This window comes from Elephas maximus, chromosome 5 (genome assembly GCF_024166365.1).
Source record: "Elephas maximus indicus isolate mEleMax1 chromosome 5, mEleMax1 primary haplotype, whole genome shotgun sequence".
NCBI classification, from domain to species: Eukaryota; Metazoa; Chordata; class Mammalia; order Proboscidea; family Elephantidae; genus Elephas; species Elephas maximus.
The window spans coordinates 113,746,928-113,766,843 of NC_064823.1; the positions used below are offsets into that span (position 1 = coordinate 113,746,928).

Consider the following 19,916-nt stretch of genomic DNA (forward strand, 5'->3'; position numbering starts at 1 on the left):
AATTTTTGATATTTTCTTTTCCCTTCGGTGGTGCTATGAAAAATTATATAACCAGCTTCTTGGGGCCTTCTCAAATTAATGGGAAATTAACATTAAAAGGGCTCATTTATTTTTCTAGTTTAACTTCACTGTTCTATGTTGAATCTTCTTTTTCTATTTCTTAAGAAAATTTTTATATAGCTTCTATGATTTTCCCATCAGTGTCAGTTATTTAAGTACTCCTCTTGTTTAAAAATTTAACATTCAAACAGATTTCAATCTATACCACTCCCTGGGCACAGGCTAGATAAATTCCTTTAGAGAGGGGCATGGAAGGATGTGGGAGGGAAGAGTCTGGTCCCCTCTTTTATTTCAACTCTTTACCTCTTCTAAACTTTAAGTATTAGGAACATAGGGGAATTGTTATTAGTTGCCGTTGAGTCAATTTGGGCTCATCGTGACCCCGTGAAGACTAGAACTGTGCTCCATACGGTTTTCAAGGCTGTGAACTTTCAGAAGCAGATTTCCAGGATTGTGATCCAAGGTTCCTGTGGGTAGGTTTTAACTGCCAACTTTTCAGCTAGTAGATGAGCACTTAACTCTTTGTACCAACCAGGGACTCCTGTACATGGAGGATGTTGTTGTTTTATGTCATTGAATAGATTCTGACTCATAGCGACCCTATAGGACAGAGTATAACTGCCCCATAGGGTTTCCTAGGCTGTAATCTTTATGGGAAGAGATCACAGGTCTTTTCTCCCACACAGCAGGTTAACAGCTGAGTGCCTAATCAGTATACCACCTGGGCTTCTTACATGGAAGATAGAGAAGAAATAGTGTATGTCTCCATTTAACTGGGTACAGTTGAAACCTTTGTCATAAAGGTTAACAATACCTTCTTTATGAGCTAACACCAATTAGCCATTGGTGTACTTTGAGGAACAGACATGTAAATAATGACTCTCTTATAGGTAGGAGGGGGATAAGAGTTTTTCCATAGGCATTCTATGTTGCCGATTTCCTTGACATGGGAAATATGGGTTCTTTTATACATCTCCCACTCCATTTATCTCCTTTTGTTGACAATCTAGTCCAGTGATACATGCTGCTGGTGGGTGGCTCTCGGTTCAAAATATGGTGAGATGTTTCTAGCCCAGTTATATTCTTTTGGTGTGCATTATACTCACAAACACATACCAATATCATAGACATGCTAAACAGTAGGCATGCTGAATACTACACTGCTTCAGGTTCTCTAAATCCAGCCACTCCTCTCTAATACCTTTTTTAACCTGATCACAGTGCACCTGACCCAAGCCATGGTGTTTTCAATCGCTTCATGTGCTTTCACTGTGAAAGCTAGACAATGAATAAGGGAAACCAAAGAAAAATTGGCACCTTTGAATTATGGTGCTGGCAAAGAATATTGACTATAATGTGGACTGCCAAAAGAATGAACAAATCTATCTTGCAAGAAGTACAGCCAGAATGCTCCTTTGGAGCAAGGATGGTGAGAGTACATCTCACATACTTTGGACACGTTATCAAGAGGAACATCATGCTTGGTAAAGCAGAGGGTCAGTGAAAAAGAGGAAGACCGTCAATGAAATGGATTGACACAGTGTCTGTAACAATGGGTTCGATCATAATGATTGTGAGGGTGGCACAGAAATGGGCAATGTTTCGTTCTTTTGTACATAGGGTCGCTATGCATCGGAACTGACTCAATGACACTTAACAACAACAACGACAAGGAAATAAATATTCATTTTATTTAATTTTAATTAATTTATATTGCAACCAAAATAGCCATAGCTTCCAAGTTATAAAAAAAGCCCGATTATCTACTTCGAAAAATCAGCCACTGAAAACTCTGTAGAGCACAGTTCTACACTGACACAGGTGAGGTCGTCATGAATCAGAATCGACTGGACAGCAACTTGTTTGGTTTGGTTTGGATGTTCCAAGTAGCTAAACTATTAGGAAGCACCCTTGAAAAACCCATTGCCGTCTAGTCAATTGATTCCTATTCATAGCGACCATATAGGACAGAGTAGAACTGCTCTGTAGGGTTTCCAAGGAATGGCTGTTGGATCCAAACTGCCAACATTTTGGTTATCCGTGGTAGCACACTGTAGCTTTTAACCACTGTGCCACCAGGGCTCCATTAGACAACACAGTCTTAAGTATTTCTTTCTCTATTCGTAACCTTCTGAGGAAGCCGGTAGAGTGGTAGTTTACATTTCTCTTATTCCCTTGTTAGTGATGCCTGGGAAGAAGGATCTGGACCTCATTGTGGTGTCTTTTCCTGGGTTGAGGACACGCACTGTCCATTCTAGAGCAATACAAATATATTATTCATATTTATTTTAATGTCTGTGTTTGATAACGGCAATATCTATATCACTGGCACCTTTTTTTTTTTCAATATCTATTCTAGGACAATAAGTTTTCTGTCAAACTTATGCTCCAGGATTAGAGTTTTTTTTTTTTTAAAAGTGTAACCAATATTTGTTCTATTTGTATCAATGCTTATTTTGTTTCTCGGAGCTTTCCAACATTTAATGACAAATTTTTGTGAACAGAGACTGAAAATGTTAAAAAGTAAAATGAACAACAAATTTATTAAATAAAATAATTGCTTAAATATCCTAAATAGGATTCTAAATATAATGACTATTCCTTTTTTTTTTAAAGCATCAAAGTTAGGGAATTAGTAACAAACTTTAAAGTTATATTAAAAGCTAGGGGTGCAGAATACAGGATTAGAGTTTTTAATTGACTTGAACTAATGTTAATATTGAAAGTGATCAAAAAGCTACATAAAATGCCAAAATATCTTAAAGAGATTGGAATAGGGTGTCCAAGAAAATATAATTAATATAACGTATGGACAAAATAGGACGGGAATTCCAGAACACTTAATTGTGCTCACGAAGAACCTTTACATAGATCAAGAGGCAGTTGTCGGACAGAACAAGGGGATACTGATTGGTTTAAAGTCAGGAAAGGTGTGCGTCAAGGTTGTATTCTTTCACCATACCTATTCAATCTGTATGCTGAGCAAATAATCTGAGAAGCTGGACTATATGAAGAAGAACGGGGTATCAAGACTTCAGGAAGACTCATTAACAATCTGCATTATGCAGATGACACAACCTTGCATGCTGAAAGTGAAGAGGACTTGAAGCTCTTACTAAGGAAGATCAAAGACCACAGCCTTCAGTATGGATTGCACCTCAACATAAAGAAAACAAAAATCCTCACAACTGGACCAGTGAGCAACATTGTGATAAGCGGAGAAAAGATTGAAGGTGTCAAGGATTTCATTTTACTTGGATCCACAATCAACAGCCATGGAAGCAGCAGTCAAGAAATCAAAAGACGCATTACCTTGGGTAAATCTGCAGCAAAGGACCTCTTGAAAGTGTTGAAGAGCAAAGATGTCACCTTGAAGACTAAGGTGTACCTGACCCAAGCCATGGTATTTTCAATCACATCATATGCATGTGAAAGCTGGACAATGAATAAGGAAGACCAAAGAAGAAGAATTGATGCCTTTGAATTGTGGTGTTGGCGAAGAATATTGAATATACCATGGACTGCCAAAAGAACGAACATATCTATCTTAGAAGAAGTACAACCAGAATGCTCCTTAGAAGCAAGGATGGCGAGATTGCATCTCACATACTTTGGACATGTTGTCAGGAGGGATGAGTCCCTGGAGAAGGACATCATGCTTGGCAGAGTACAGGGTCAGTGGAAAAGAGGAAGACCCTCAACGAGGTGGATTGACACAGTGGCTGCAACAATGAGCTCAAGCATAACAACAATTGTAAGGATGGCTCAGGACCGGGCAGTGTTTCGTTCTGTTGTGCATAGGGTCGCTAAGAGTCGGAAGTGACTCGACGGCACCTGACAACAATGGACAAAATATTTTAAAATTCCATTTTAGTTTATGTTATCTGACTAATAAACCAGTTACCCACATCTAGAGTTGGCTCTCCTCAGTTTTGTCTTAGGTGCCTGGAAACTTGATTGATATCAATGCTTCCTCTTTGTACTTTTTTCTTGCCCTCTTCCTATTTGCTGTGTGTTCTTTGAGTTGCCCTGAACCTTTGTTCTTTCTATATACTCATTCCTGCTGGGAGTTTCTCTACTTAAATTCCTGTGAGATACTTAAAGCAAAGTACTTAGGATAATAGCACAGAAAGGGGCCTTACAAAAATAACCCAGTGCCATCTCTACCATCTTTCTTGAATTAAGAATTTAATTTGCTGTGGCAGTATGTGGCTTTCTCACCTATTGTTACATTATCTTGAAGAAAGATCTTTGATCTCTGTGTGAATTGAATTACACATAATCTGTGCTCATTTTTTGACATAATTTAATGACAGAGGAATGGCAATTCCCTTTTAGTTCCATTTGTCTAGTTTTGGATTAAAATATGATGTTTTCCTTTTCGAGTGTCACTAAAATCCTACAGTTATCAAACTTTGGCCTCAGAAAACTCTAAGTGCCAAGAACGGGTACATACTCAATCACCTACAGGTCTATTTTTAAATAATTTCACCTGCAAATATTGTTCATAGTATTAATCAGTACCCATGGTAATGAGTCATTATTACAGTAGAATTACATATTTCTGTTGTTTTCCTATATATTTTGAAACACAGGATTACTACTTGTGATTTAGAAGTTAATCTGAAATATTTCACATATATTTCAGTTTCAAGTTTATCTTTCCTTTAGTTTCCTCAAGCTGTAGATTAAAGGATATGGTCAGATACCAGCAGCCCAAAGGTATAAAATGGAGTACAGGATAACTCAAAAAAGATCCAAAGTTTACAAATATGTAACAATTATTTATTGATTAACTTCTTTGTCAAAATGATGTTCTAAATTGGACTAAATGATGTGACTGTTCTTGCATCCCATCCCAGATGGCATGCTTTATGTCTGTCATGAAGTACCCCAGTATTCCCAGTGGTATTGTGGCTCATGCTCTTAATACCAGTTAATATTTTTTCGAGTACGCATATTTTCTTCTCATAATTGGATAAAAATATTAATAGGAAAACGGGAGAGCTCACTCATATCTAAAGTTTTCTGTATCATAAATGTGAAAAGTACGTCCTGTAAATCAAGACATCCTTGGGAATCATTATCTCTGAGCAGACAAATTTGTGCAGTCCTGAATACCAAACCATAAAGATCAGGCACCCAGTGTTTTTTGATTTATCAGTTGAACTGAAAAAAATCTAATTATTTAAAAGTGCAATATTTCATTTAATTGCTAATAACTGGTAATAAATATACTTAAAAGTGAAACTAATAAGCCTATTGTTATTATTGGCTTTCATAAAAACCATTCTGTAAATATAGCTATAATTAGCTTAATTATATGACATTTATTGGCTACAATACATAGCCAGTCAGAAATAACTGGCAAACACTTAAAGCAACTCACCTCAGAAGTCATCAGCATTTGTTAAACTATAAAATTTTCTACAAGTCCTATGGGTCATCGTTAGGTGCTGTAGAGTCAGTTCCGACTCATAGTGACCGTATGTACAACAGAACAAAACACTACTCAGTCCTGTGTTATCCTCATATATATATACGTATATATATATATGTATATATATATGTACTTATTTAAGAGATCCAATGGTTGACTAGCAGATTGAATTACATTTTCATGCATGCATAAATCTAGAGGCCATATTGCCTACCAAAACTATTTCATAACAACTCTTATTTATTTTTCTAACCAAGAAAATATGTATGTCATGCTATAAAATCTTGACTTGAAAAATGGTTTCTTAAGTATATATTTGGAAACCCTGGTGGCATAGTGGTTAAGTGCTACTGCTGCTAACCAAAGGGTCGGCAGTTCAAATCTACCAGGCGCTCCTTGGAAACTCCATGGGGCAGTTCTACTCTGTCCTATAAGGCCGCTATGAGTCGGAATCGACTCGACGGTGCTGGGTTTGGTTTTTTGGTTAAGTATACATTTTTTTTTTTAATTGCAAGGGATGGAAATACATATTGTTTTAAAATTATGTAGACACTGTTTTTCAAAATGGCCATATTTTTCCATTGAGGTTTTTGCCAGATTGGAAAGTGCCTAGACAGCGAGACTTTGGCTGGACAGATACTAAGGTAGGCAGACTCAGCTATGTATTAGAAAAAGAGACACATTATCTCAGGATGATCACACTGTGTGAATTGTAAGGTATTTATGAGCACTAGGCCAGAAAGGCAGAACAGATAAAATTTAGAAAAGAGAACTGAACACATATTATTAAAAACATGCTGCTTTATTATGTGTTCAGGTAGTTTATTTGCATTGTCTCATTTGCTTTATGTCTGTATAATTCCCTGTGAGAGATGTGGGAGATTATCTTCCTGGAATATTTTTTCCTTCTTGTCTACCTTGTATACACTTTACTGTACACCCACCCCACAACAGATAGTTGCTGAATCAATAAATGAGTCCCATATATCTTATTTGGTGGTGTTAGTGAGAGTAGTAAAAAAAAAAAGTGTTTTCCATGGCAAATAAAACAAACATATGAATATAAATTATTATTATGTCCAATCTAGTTATAAGAAGGCCATAATACCTGACAAAGATTGAAAGTCTGCATCACAACCAGATATGGCACTATTGTGTATGTTAACGCTATCATTTGATAAACTTTAAAAGGCTGATCTGTGTTATACATTCTGACAGAATATAATAATACTTTGCATTTAAACATTAACTGAAAAAGCATGGTTGGCTATATATAAAACAATAGATGAGGTATTCATAGGGACATCCATACACGATGATTTGTGAAAATTAGGTAAAAAGACAACTTATACTGGAGCCAATTATAAACAACCTGCATACCTGCCTTTTAGAAATATTCTTAATTAACAGGGGAGGAAGAAGGTATGAATAAATATTTTTTAAGCTCCTCATACCGGCCAGACCTGGTAGTTGTTGTTAGGTTCTGTAGAGTTGGTTCCGACCCATAGTGACTGCTGTGTACAATAGAAGGAGACACTGCCCAGTCCTGCGCCATCCTCACAACTGTTGTTATGCTTGAGCCCATTGTTGCAGCCACTGTGTCAATCCATCTTGTTGAGGGTCTTCCTCTTTTTCGCTGACCCTTTACTTCACCAAGCATCATATCCTTCTCCAGGGACTGATCCCTCCTGACAACATGTCCAAAGTATATGAGACATAGTCTCACCATACTTGCTTCTTAGGAGTATTCTCGTTGTACTTCTTCCAAGACAGATTTGTTCTTCCTTTTGGGAGTCCATGGCATATTCAATATTCTTCTCCAACACCTCAATTCAAAGGCGTCAATTCTTCGGTTTCCTTTTTAATTGTCCAGCTTTTGCATGCATATGAGGTGATTGGAAACACCTTGGCTTGGGTAAGATGCTCCTTACTCTTCTGAAAAGAATTAGCCAGTGAAAACCTTATGAACAGCAGCAGAACACTGTCTGATGTAGTGCCAGAAGATGAGCCCCTCAGGTTGGAAGGCACTCAAAATACAACGGGGGAAGAGCTGCCTTCTTAAAGTAGAATCTACCTTAATGACATAGAAGGAGACAAGTTTTCAGGACCTTCATCTGCTAATGTGTCACAACTCAAAATGAGAAGTAACAGCAGCAAACATCCATTAATAATTGGAACATGGAATGTATGAAGTATGAATCTAGGAAAATTGGAAATCATCTAAAATGAAATGAAATGCATAAATATCAATATCCTAGGCACTAGTGAGCTGAAATGGACTGGCATTGACAATTTTGACTCCAACAATCATATAGGCTACTATGCTGGGAGCGACAACTGGAAGAGGACTGGTGTTACATTCATCATCAAAAACATTTCAAGATCTATCCTGAAGTACAATGCTGTCAGTGATAGGATAATATCCATATGTCTGCAAGGAAAACCTGGTGGTAGGGGTTTTAAATCAGGGTTTCAACCTGGTCCAGTCCTGGCCAGTGCATGAAATCAGAACAGACCCACATTAGTGAAATGTGGGTGTGCTAGAATGATAACCAGAATGGGAAAAATTACAGGTTGAAGCCCTGGAATGGGAGACTCGGAAAAGGTGTAGTGAGCCCTTTCAGGAGGCTTCTGAGGGGAGTCTGATGCAGGAGATTGTGTTATTACTGGGACCATCGTCATGGATTGAATTGTGTCCCCCTGAAACATCTGTCAACTTGGCCAAGCCATGATTCCCAGTATTGTGTGATTGTCCAGTATTTTGTCCTATGATGTGATTTTCCTATATGTTGTAAATCCTGCCCCTATGATGTTAACGAGAGAAGATTAGAGGCATTTATGTTAATGAGGTAGGGCTCAATCTACAAGATTAGGTTGTGTCTTAAATTAATCTCTTTTGAGACATAAAAGAGAGAAACTAGTAGAGAGACTTGGGGGGACCTCATACTACCAAGAAAGTAGTGCCAGGAGAATAGTGCATTCTTTGGACCTGCAATCCCTATGCTGTGAAGCTCCTAGGTCAGGGGAAGATTGATGACAAGGACCTTCCTCCAGAGTCAACAAAGGGAGAAAGCCATCCCCTGGAGCTGATGCCTTGAATTTGGACTTCTGGCCTCCTAGACTGTGAGAGAATAAACTTCTGTTTGTTGAGACATTCACTTGTGGTATTTCTGTTGTTGTGGCACTAGACAACTAGGACAACCATGGAGAGCAGCACACATTCAAAGCAGTGTGGTCAGCTGCCATCTTTTAGCGGGGCAGTGATGTTTCTGACTCCGCTGATTAGGAGATTTGGTTGCTGTGTAATGTGCACACTGCCCTTGTTTCCTAAGATGGAGATTAAGTTTCTAACAGGGTGATGACCTGCAATTTTTTCAGTTCTGGTTATTGTTTTGGTACACTCACATTTTGAAAATTCGAGTTCTTTCCAGTTTTGCTTTGTTAGGCAGAACTGGTTGGAAGCCCCCTGCTTTATATGCAATGTCAACTTTACTCAAAACTATACTTCAATTTCCAGGGTGTGCTGGAACTGGCTTATACTGATTTGTAAGAGCTACTTATTAATATGTTGTCCCAACTCTGCATTACTTGATACCACACTGGTAGTGGGAGTATAAACAACATGGAAATCATCAGAAGCTACAAATCAGAATTTTTTTTTTTTTCCTCTCAAGACACACCACTCAGGGACATGCATTAAGTAGGAGTACATACTATTTGAGCTCAAAATCCATTCCAATCCTAAAATTCTATGATTACTTCCAAGCAATTTATCTGGAAATTTTTGTTGAATTAATTTCCTTAAATTTAGTAGGTGATTTAGGTATATATATATATATATATATATATATATATATATATATATATATATATTTAACATTTTCAGATTGTCCACTAAAGTGTTTTTATTCAAAAACATTAATTTTTTTTTTTTTAATGTGGTTGAATTTGTGAACTGAAAAGGTGTTTATGTTTTGTCATGGGCCAGGTTTCCGAATTTGATAATGAGGAATATTTTTGATTGAAATGGCAACATAGTACCAGTTATTAAGGTTTATTTAAAACTACTTCTGGTTTTATCTTTGACTATTCTTTATATTGGTATCTTGCAGTGAGGCCAACAGTAATTGAAACAGATGTTTATGTAAACAGCATTGGACCAGTTGATCCCATAAACATGGTGAGTAATGAATATTAAAAATAGTTATCTGTCCTACAGTTCTTGAATGGACACTTTATATAATAGAATAAATATGTGATTAATTTCTGATAGATAATTCCAAATGACTTTAATTCAACACATACAATCATTGTATGCTAAGTATTAGGAACTAGATACCCCAATACCTAGTAGTTTGTAGTCTCTTATTCCAAAGTGCTGTGTTTGGTAGAAATCATGCTAACACAAAAAAGTATCACCAGATCCATCAGGAATGGATCCCTGAAGACTTCTGCAGAAGGCCTGAGTGAAAATTAGTCAGAGAAGGAAAAGGAAATACTGGCAGAGGAAGAAGTGTGCACAAGGGTATAGAGGAATGAAGGGCCTTCTTAAGATTAGGCAAAATTAAAGCAATTTGATACCACTAGAATATAAGGTATAAGGTAGTGAACTGAGGTTGAAAGGATGTTTATGGGCCTCATTATGCATGGTTTTGTAACTCATAATAGGGAGTTTGTATTGTATCCCTTTGATAATAAAAATGACTAGAGACTTCTGATCAGGGCAGTGTCCATAGACAAATTTATATTTTCAGTAGTTGACTCTTAAAATAATTTAGAACATGGACTTGAGGGGTCAAGTCCAGAGTTAGAGAGGTCAGTTAAGGAGCTGTTGCATTAATCTGGGCAATAGATCTTAAAGAATTTACCTAGTTTAGAAATCAAGCTGGAGAAGAAAATGGCATATTTCAAAAAATATTATATAAGGGATTTTTTTGGAATTTGGTGATTCATTGGTTGTAAGTAGGCTGATTCCAAGACATAGAGAAGATAAACTTTGCAGATGGTAGAGTTATTATTTGAGACAGAGATTGTAGACACATATGCTCCAAATGCGAATGGGGTATTCAAGAGGAGCAGTGCAACAGTGGTTAGGGTATATAAGCCTGCTGTTCAGGAAAGAAGTTAGGACTGAATATAAATATAGATTTAGATAGGAAGGGGGACAAACAGCACACAAAATAGCTCACAACCTCAAAAATGTGTGAGATAATCTAAGGGGATATGTGACGTGAAGTTAGGTAAGATACGGGTGGAATAAAGAGAAGCACAGAAAGGGGGCATAATCAAGAACAGTCGGAGGAGTAGGAGAAGAACTGGGAGAAGATGCCATAGGTGAAAAACAAGGCACTAGGAATTGAAGGAATACCAGTTGAGATGTTTCCATAAATGGATGCTCACTTGTCTATGCCGAGAAATTTGGAAGACAGCTCCCTGGCCAAAAGACTGGAAGAAGTCCATATTTACGCCTATTTCAAGGAAAGATGATCCATCCAACAAAATGTGGAAATTATCAAACATTATCATTAATATCACACATAAGTAAAATTTTGCTGAAGATCATTCAAAAGCAATTGCAGCTGTTGCATTGACGGGGAACTGCCAGAAATTCAATCCAGATTCAGAAGAGGACATAGAACAAAGGATGTCAGTGCTGATGGCAGATGGATCATGGATGAAAGCAGAAAATAATAGAAAGAAGTTTACCTGTGTTTTTTTGACTATGCAAAGACATTCAACTGTGTAGATTATAACAAATTATGGATAACATTGCAGAGAATGGGACCTCAAAACATTTAATTGTGCTCATGAGGAAACTGTACATAGACCCAGAAGCAGTTCTTCAAACAGAAAAAGGGGATACTCTGCGGTTTAAAATCAGGAAAGGTGTGGGTCAGGGTTGTATCCTTTCACCATACTTATTTAATGTATATGCTGAGCAAAGGATCCAAGAAGCTGGGCTATCTGAAGAAAAACATGGCAACAGGGTTGGAGGAAGACTCATTAAAAATCCTAGACATGCAGATGACACAGCCTTGCTTGCTGAAAGTGAAGGCTTGGAGCACTTACTGATAAAGATCAAAGACTACACCCTTCAGTATGGATTACACCTCAACATAAAGAAAACAAAAATCCTCACAACTGGACCAAAAATCAACATCATGGTAAATGCAGAAAAGATTGAAGTTGTCAAGAGTTTAATTTTACTTGAATCCAAATCCATATCCATGGAAGCAGCAGTCAAGAAATCAAAGGATGCATTTCATTGGGCAAATCTGTTGCAAAAGGCCTCTTCAAAGTTTTAAAAAGCAAAGATGTCCCTTTAAGGACTAAAGTGTGCCTGACCCAAGCCATAGCATTTTCAATTGCCTCATATGCATGTGAAAGCTGGACAGTGAATAAGGAAGACTGAAGAAGAATTGACACCTTGGACTTAATGGTGTTGGTGAAGAATATTGAATATACTGTGGACTGCCAGAAAAACGAACAAATCTGTCTTGAAAAAAGTACAACCAGAATGCTTCCTTAAAAGCAAGGATGGCAAAACTTCGTCTCACGTTCTTTGGACATGTTATCAGGAGGACCAGTCCCTGGAGAAGGACATCATGCTTGGTGAAGTAAAGGGTCAGCAAAAAGAGGAAGACCCTCAATGAGATGGATTGACACAGTGGCTGCGGCAATGGGCTGAGCCGTAACAGTGATTATGAGGATGGCGCAAGACTGGGCATTGTTTCGTTCTGTTGTATATAGAGTCTCTATGAATAGGAACTGACCTGATGACACCTAATAACAACAACAACAAAGAGGATAGACCAAACCAACCTATTTCTGTCAAGTCGATTCTGACTCATAGTGACCCTATAGGACAGACCCTATAGGACTGCCCCTTAGGGTTTCCAAGGAGTGGCTGGTGGATTCAAACTGCTGACGTTTTGGTTAGCAGCTGAATTCTCAACCAACATGCCACCAGGGCTCCAAAAGAGGATAGAGATGGAGGGGAAAATCACTGATTACAAATGGAATAAATTAAGCCTATTGGCTTTGGCAATTAAGTGGTGCTGGTTAGTGAGATGAAACCCAACAAAATGGTGAAGGTAGGAAAAGACTAACAGCTGTGTTGAATGTCCTTACTTTACCCTCAGTATTAGTCGAATATTCAAATTTCTTGCCATAGTGTCTCCAAAATAGATAATGGTCCTGTAGAGATAGCCATGCAATCATGTAATGATCTCAGGAGGATGGAAATGAATAAGAACACAGATTTACTTTTATAAACTACTATTTTCAGAAACTCGCTTAGAAGAGAATGAGATAAAGAGATGGGTGTAGAGAGTGCAGAGGAATGGATAAGAGAAATAAGGGAGGGAAATAGAGTGTGAGAAAATATCAAGGGATGACTAGGTTTGAAAGTGACAAAATTTGCTGTCTATGCTTTATCTTTTATGAATAGAATAAATAATGTTACTGTAGGAGAATATAACACCACAGTATAACCAATAGACATTAAAAATAGACTCCATAATGCTTTGTTCCAAACCCCCGTATTGCCATTTCTGTGAGTCAGACTACTGGGTCCCATTCAGTAAGCTCAATAACCTGTTATTTTCATCTACTTAGCATTTGCCATCTAAAGACAATTCTCCAACACTTTGCTGATTTTCTCCCTCAGCTCACTTATTCAATATTACAACAATCAAATCTTCACCTTATTACAGGCCTTAACTTTATACCTGGAGAATCATAACACGCCTAAAAATTGCCATTGTCTGCTTATTCTTTCAGTGTTACAGCCACGATCAACTTTTCTCTTAGCCAACATGATGTTCACGTGACTCTAACTTTCACAGCTGTTTGCACTATTACACTGATAGCATTTTGGCTACAGCCAAAATGATGTCTTTGTTACCTAAATGCAAGTGAATAAAATTCTAGCTCTGGATAAGTTTCATTTGAGACACTCGTAGGAAGTCCTGATGGACTAGCCTAGAATTTAGTCTGAAATTAGGGGCTGATGCATAGGGGAAAATCAGGGCTGGAGCAAAATATTTATCAGGACTTAGCTAAACCTCTGCAAGATGGGGGAATCAATCTTAAAGTACAGAGAGATGACAAAAAGACAGAATGTCAGTCCTTAGGGAGCACATATGTTTAAGGACCTGAAAGATGAAGATGTGGTGGTAAATGAAACAGTAAGCTGACAAGGAAATGAAGATAAAGCGGTGCCATAGAAACCAAGGGAAAAAAAAGCTTCAAGGAATTTTTCTTTTTCTTTTTTTTCCTATCAAAACTATTCCTATAGAACTAGTTGACTTTTGCAAAGGTAAAACATTCTTTATACATGTGTGTGTAAATTTAACATTATGCAAATATGAGATTTCATAGAGTAATACATTACTAAAATGTTAATTTTTCTCTTTAGAGGAATCTCATATTGTTCACCCTGTGCGAACATATACAAAAGTCTACGTGTTTCCGAGATGTATATTTTTTTGTGTGTTGGGCTTTTGTTTTCAATTTACATAAATTCATTGAAGAAAAAGTGTGGCCATTTAAATAAAACACAATAGAATTCAAGGCTGTGTTAGTATTCTGGAAACACCTTAAAAGAAATGGTTACCAAGAGGCTTCTAAGATGATCTTCCTGTATAAAAGATTCATGGTATTAAAGATTTAGTTTTCCCAGTGGGGCAAATTACATACTTGTAACCCTAGACTGTAGTGAGAGTTGAAAAAAAAAAGAGCTAATCAAACAAAATTGCTGTTGAAACTAGTGATACCAAAGCACGTACAGGACCAAAGAAACTCTATGGAACAGTTAGAAAAGTGTTCATTAAAGAGAAGTATTGCCATACGAGGGAGTAATAAGAAGCAGATTGCAAAGAAGACTCTTTTAACTAAACAGTACAGGAAAATTAGAATTCAGTTTTCATAAGATGAACAAAATTGCTTTGAATGTGAGTGTAATCAAGCAGGTTGACTTGAGTGTGTCATCAAGCAAGGGGGTAATTCCCTTCCCTTAAACATCTATAAAATGCAAGTTACTGTTAAGGAGCAAAATTAATGTTTTAACAATTTTGTTTTTTAAAAATTAGCCAAAGTTTTGGTTTGCTACAGAATAATCGTTACTTTTTAAGCTTGTTGTTGCTGTTAGGTGCTACTAAATTGGTTCCCATTCATAGCCACATATATACAGCACCAAGAAACACTGCCTAGTCCTGTGCCATCCTCACAATCATTTTTATGCTTGAGCCCATTGTTGCAGCCACTGTATCACTCCATCTCACTGAGGGTCCGTCTTTTGCCCTGATCCTCTAATTTACCAAGCATAATGTCATTTTTTAATGTCCTTCTCCAGGGACTGGTCCCTCCTAATAATATGTCCAAAGTACTTGAGATGAAGTCTCATCCATCATTGATTCCAAAAAGCATTCTGGCAGTGCTTCTTCCAAGACAGATATGTTCATTTTTCTGGCAGTCCATGGTATATTCAATATTCTTCACCAACAGCATAATTCAAAGGCATCAATTCTTCTTAGGTCTTCTTTATTCAGTGTCCAGCTTTCACATGCGTATGAGGACATTGAAAATACTATGGCTTGGGTCAGCTGTACCTTAGTCTTCAAAGTAACATCTTTGCTTTTTAACCCTTTAAAGAGATCTCCTACAGCACATTTGCCCAATAGATTACGTCTTTGATTTCTTGACTGCTGCTTCCATGGGTGTTGATTGTGGATCCAAGAAAAATGAAACCCTTGACAACTTCCATTTTTTCTCCATTTATCATGGTGTTGCTTATTGGTCCAGTTGTGAGGATTTTTGTTTTCTTTATGTTGAGGCATAATCCGTACTGAATGCAGTAGTCTTTGATCTTCATCTGTAAGTGCTTCAAGTCCTCTTCACTTTCAGCAAGCAAGGTTGCATCATCTGCATACCTACGGTTGTTAATGAGTCTTCCTCCAATTTTTATGCTGTGTTCTTCATATAATCCAGCTTCTCTGATTATTCGCTCAGCATACAGATTGAATAAATATGGTGAAAGAATACAACCCTGACACGCACTTTTCCTGGTTTTAAACCACGCAGTATCCACTTGTCTTTTTCAAACAGTTGCCTCTTGATCTATGTACAGGTTTCTCATGAGCACAATTAAATGTCCTGGGGTTCCCATTCTTCACAATGTTATCCATAATTTGTTATGATCCACACAGTTACATGCTTTTGCATAATCTAAAAAACACAGGTAAACATGTTTCTGGTATTCTCTGCTTTCAGCCGTGATCCATCTGACATCATCAGTGATATCCCTCGTTCCATGTCCTCCTCTAAATCTGGCTTGAATTTCTGGCAGTTCCCTGTCCATGTACTGCTGCAACCACTTTTCAATGATTTTCTGCATAATTTTACTTGTGTGTGATATTAATGATATTGTTCAATAATTTCCACATTCTTTTGGATCACCTTTCTTTGAAATGGGGACAAATATGGATCTCTTCCAACTAATTGGCAGGCAGGTGTCCTCCAAATTTCTTGGCATAGATGAGTGAACGCCTCCTGTGTTGCATCTCAATTGGTATTCTGTTAATTCCTGGAGCTTGTTTTTCCCAGTGCCTTTAATGCAGCTTGGACTCCTTCCTCAGGTACCATTGGTTCTTGGTCATATGCTACTTTCTGAAATGGTTGAACTTCCATCTTCTTTGGATTTTTCCTGCATCATTCAATATTTTTCCTGTGGATCCTTCAATATTGTAATTCCAGGCTTGAACTTTTTCCTCAGTTCTTTCAGCTTGAGAAATGCCGAGCTTGTTCTTCTCTTTTGGTTTTCTGACTCCAGGTCTTCGCATATTTCATTATAACACTTTAGTTTATCTTCTCAAGCTGCCCTTTGAAACTTTTGTTCAGCTCATAGGCTTCATTGTTGCTTCTGTTCACTTTAGCTATTCGACTTTCAAGAGCAAGTTTCAGAGTCTCTTCTGACATTCATTTTGTTCTTTTCTTTGTTCCTATGTTTTTGTTGACCTCTTGCTTTCTTCATGTATGATGTAGGTGATATCATTCCCCAAATCATCTGGGCTTTGGTCATTAGTATTTAATGCATCAAATCTATTCCTGAGATGGTCTCTAAATGTAAGTGGGATATACTCAATGTTGTATTTTGACTCTCGTGAACGTACTCTAATTTTATTCAGCTTCAACTTGAACTTGCATTTGAGTAATTGATGGTTTGTTTTGCATTCAGCCCCTGACCTTGTTCTGACTGATGATATTGAGCTTCTCTGTCATCTCTTTCCACAGATGTAGTTGATTTGATTCCTGTGTATTCTATCTGGTAAGGTCCAAGTGTATAGTCTCTGTTTATGTTGTTGAAAAAAGTATTTGCAATGAAGAATTCTTTGGCCTTTCAAAAGTCTTTCATGAGCTCTCCAATGCCAAGTTTTCCAACTACTGATCCTTCTTTTTTGTTTCCAACTTTCATGTCCCAGTCACCAATAACTATCAATGCATCTTGATTGCGTGTTTCATCAATTTCAGACTGCAGAAATTAGTAAAAATCTTTAATTTCTTCCTCTTTGGCCTTAGTGGTTGGTGTGTAAATTTGAATAATAGTATTAACTGGTCTTCCTTGTAGGTGTACAGATGTTATCCTGTCATTGACAGCATAGTACTTCAGGAGAGATCTTGAGATGACCTTTTTGACGATGAATGCAACACCATTCCTCTTCAATTTGTTGTTCCTAGCATAACAGATCATATGATTGTCTGATTCAAAATGACAAATACAAGTCCATTTCAGCTCATTAATGTCTAGAGTATTGATGTTTATGCATTCCATTTCATTTGGACAACTTCCAGTTTTCCTTGATTCGTACTTTGTACATTCTACATTCCAGTTACTAATAGATGTTTGCAGCTGTTTCTTCTCAATTTAAGTCATGCCACATCAGCAAATGAAGGTCCCAAAAGCTTGACACCATCCATGTCATTAAGGCCAATTCTACTTTGAGGAGGCAGCTCTTCTCCAGTCATCTTTTGAGTGCCTTCCAATCAGAGGAGCTCATTCTTTGGCACTATGTCAGACAATAATTTGCTGCCCATTATTTTTATTGCCCATTATTTTCAGAAGTAGACCACCAGGTCTTTCTTCCTAGTCTGTCTTAGTCTGGAAGCTGCACTGAAATGGTGACCCTACTCGTATTTGAAATACTGCTGTCAAACTTCCAGTATCACAGCAACATGCAATCCACCACAGTGTGACAAACTGACAGCTTAGCTGCATAAAATAGCATCTCTATAGATGATTGATAATACAGAAACAGCTCTATTCTGCAATATGGGCTCTTTTTTTTCAGAGTTAAATTAATAATTTCACTCTGGGTATTGCTATCAAAAAATAGGCTATATTTTCAGTTCTGTCACATCTCGTATTAGATATTCAATAATTATATGTTGAATTAATGAATAGTCAACAAATAGATTATTGCTATAGTTTCCATTTTTGAAATTAAAGCCAAAATGAATAACAGATGTGTTAATGAAGATCGGAAAACAGGGTAACTTTAAGAGAGATTGTTCAATTTTAACTAAAAAAACCCCAAGCCCATTTCTATAGGACATAGTAGAACTGCCCCATAGGGTTTCCAAGGCTGTAATCTTTACAGTAGCAGACTGCCACATCTTTCTCCTGCAGAGCGGCTGGTGGGTTCGAACTACCGACCTTTTGGTTAATAGCCAAGTGCTCAACAACTATGCCACCAGTGCCCCAACTATATTAAATATAAACAGGACAAAAATAATCAGACATGAAAACAACAAAAATATTAATATTCATTCACCCATTGATCACTTATCGACATGGTAGGTTGTTATTCAAAATCACTGTTATGTGAAAGTCAGGGCCTTGCCCCATCTTTGGTACCATTCCCCCCTGCCCGCATTGCTCATTGCCCATCACATGCCCCTGGTATGTCTTGGGATATACATGGCTCGGCAGGCCTCCCCTTCCCCAGCAATCCTTCCCTACCACCATTGAACCCTCAGGAGCTTGGGGGTGGTAGTGGTGGTGGTTGGGTGTTGCCCACCACCTCCCACCATCTGTTCGGGGAGATGACTCTGCTTGCCTTCTGCCTGCCACCTCCTACCACCTGTCCTGTGCAGGGACCGCACTTGTCTTCTCTCTGCCCTGTCCCTGAAGACCTGTGCAGCCTCCTTCTTTCTTCCCGTTTCTGCTTCCCTTCACTGACCTCACCAGCACCTCTGGTCTCCCCCTGCTCACCCATGATCCTTCGTCATCACCCTGTGTCTTCTGCAGCCAGACTCAGATGTCATGGACAAATGGGAGAAGTCGTCTCATAACCAGTCGGCCACCATTCCTTGTGTGGCCCGTTTGTCACCTGGGCCTCTGGTATATCATTTGGGGTGGCCTGGGGAGGGTGCCTCAGCCTGGCTGAAGCCACATTTGAGGCCTGGACCATTGGCGGTGCAGAGAATTTTTTCAAAGTTGTCATAAATGTGAAACAGATGAGATAGTAAATGAGGACTAGGTGTAGTATATTAGATTGATATTAGAAATATTTTTAATCTCTTTACTTTTCAAGTATTTGGGGTTTTTGTTGTTGCTTTTTAAAGTAAAAATGTGTATTTAAATGTCACACAATAATAAAACAATAGCAGCTTACCCTTTTGACTAGCAAGTATAGCATTCAAAGGTATAGCCATTCTTCAAATGAAGTCAAGATTAATCAGAGATCTAGGGAGTATAAGACGATACTCTGGGCATCTAACAGGAGGCCGAAGAACAATTTTGGTAGGTGCAAGAATAGTTACTATTTAAAATTTCAGATATAACTTGACATGGGTTTACTGACAGAGACTGGTACACCCTTATACAGATCAATAGTAAGAGATTGCCAGTATAGGGATTTTGAAAGTGAGGGACAAGAGAGAAACAAACCATAGAAACTGCTCAAGGACGAGATCCCAGTTCATGTCTATGAAACTTCATTTATATTATTCTAATAAAAAGAGTGATATGTTACACAGTCCTAAAATGTATTTCTAAAGCTGGGTAGACTTTTTCTGCTTGAAACTGTGATTGATCTTGGTAATGTAGACGGGGCTAAGGAATCAGGGCATCAGCTGTGAAGAGGATAATGGAGAAAGGAGTTGGGGAACCAGCTGAATTGTACTAAAAGCTAACTACCCACTAGAGATGACTACAAGGGGCAGACAGTACACAAACAGGACTAAGTAAACATAGCAAAAGACGGGATGCTTTCTTTCTGGCCCATAAAGAAACATTTAACAAAAATGCACCTTTATAGACTCCTTCTAACAGAAGAAAAATCCAACGTCTTCCCCACCCCTCCCCCCGTCAAAGAAAAAAGAGAAAGAGAAAAGTAAACCTATGAAAATCATAAAC

General features: G+C 37.9%; 1 protein-coding gene across 1 annotated transcript in view; it reads left to right on the forward strand.

Moving 5' to 3' along the window:
• Positions 1-19,916, forward strand: part of GABRG1 (gamma-aminobutyric acid type A receptor subunit gamma1) — a 111,034-nt gene that overhangs the window by 50,639 nt on the left and 40,479 nt on the right. The window contains exon 3 of the mRNA XM_049886313.1: positions 9,613-9,680. Coding sequence (XP_049742270.1) covers positions 9,613-9,680 — 68 coding nt within the window. The remainder of the gene's footprint in view (positions 1-9,612; positions 9,681-19,916) is intronic.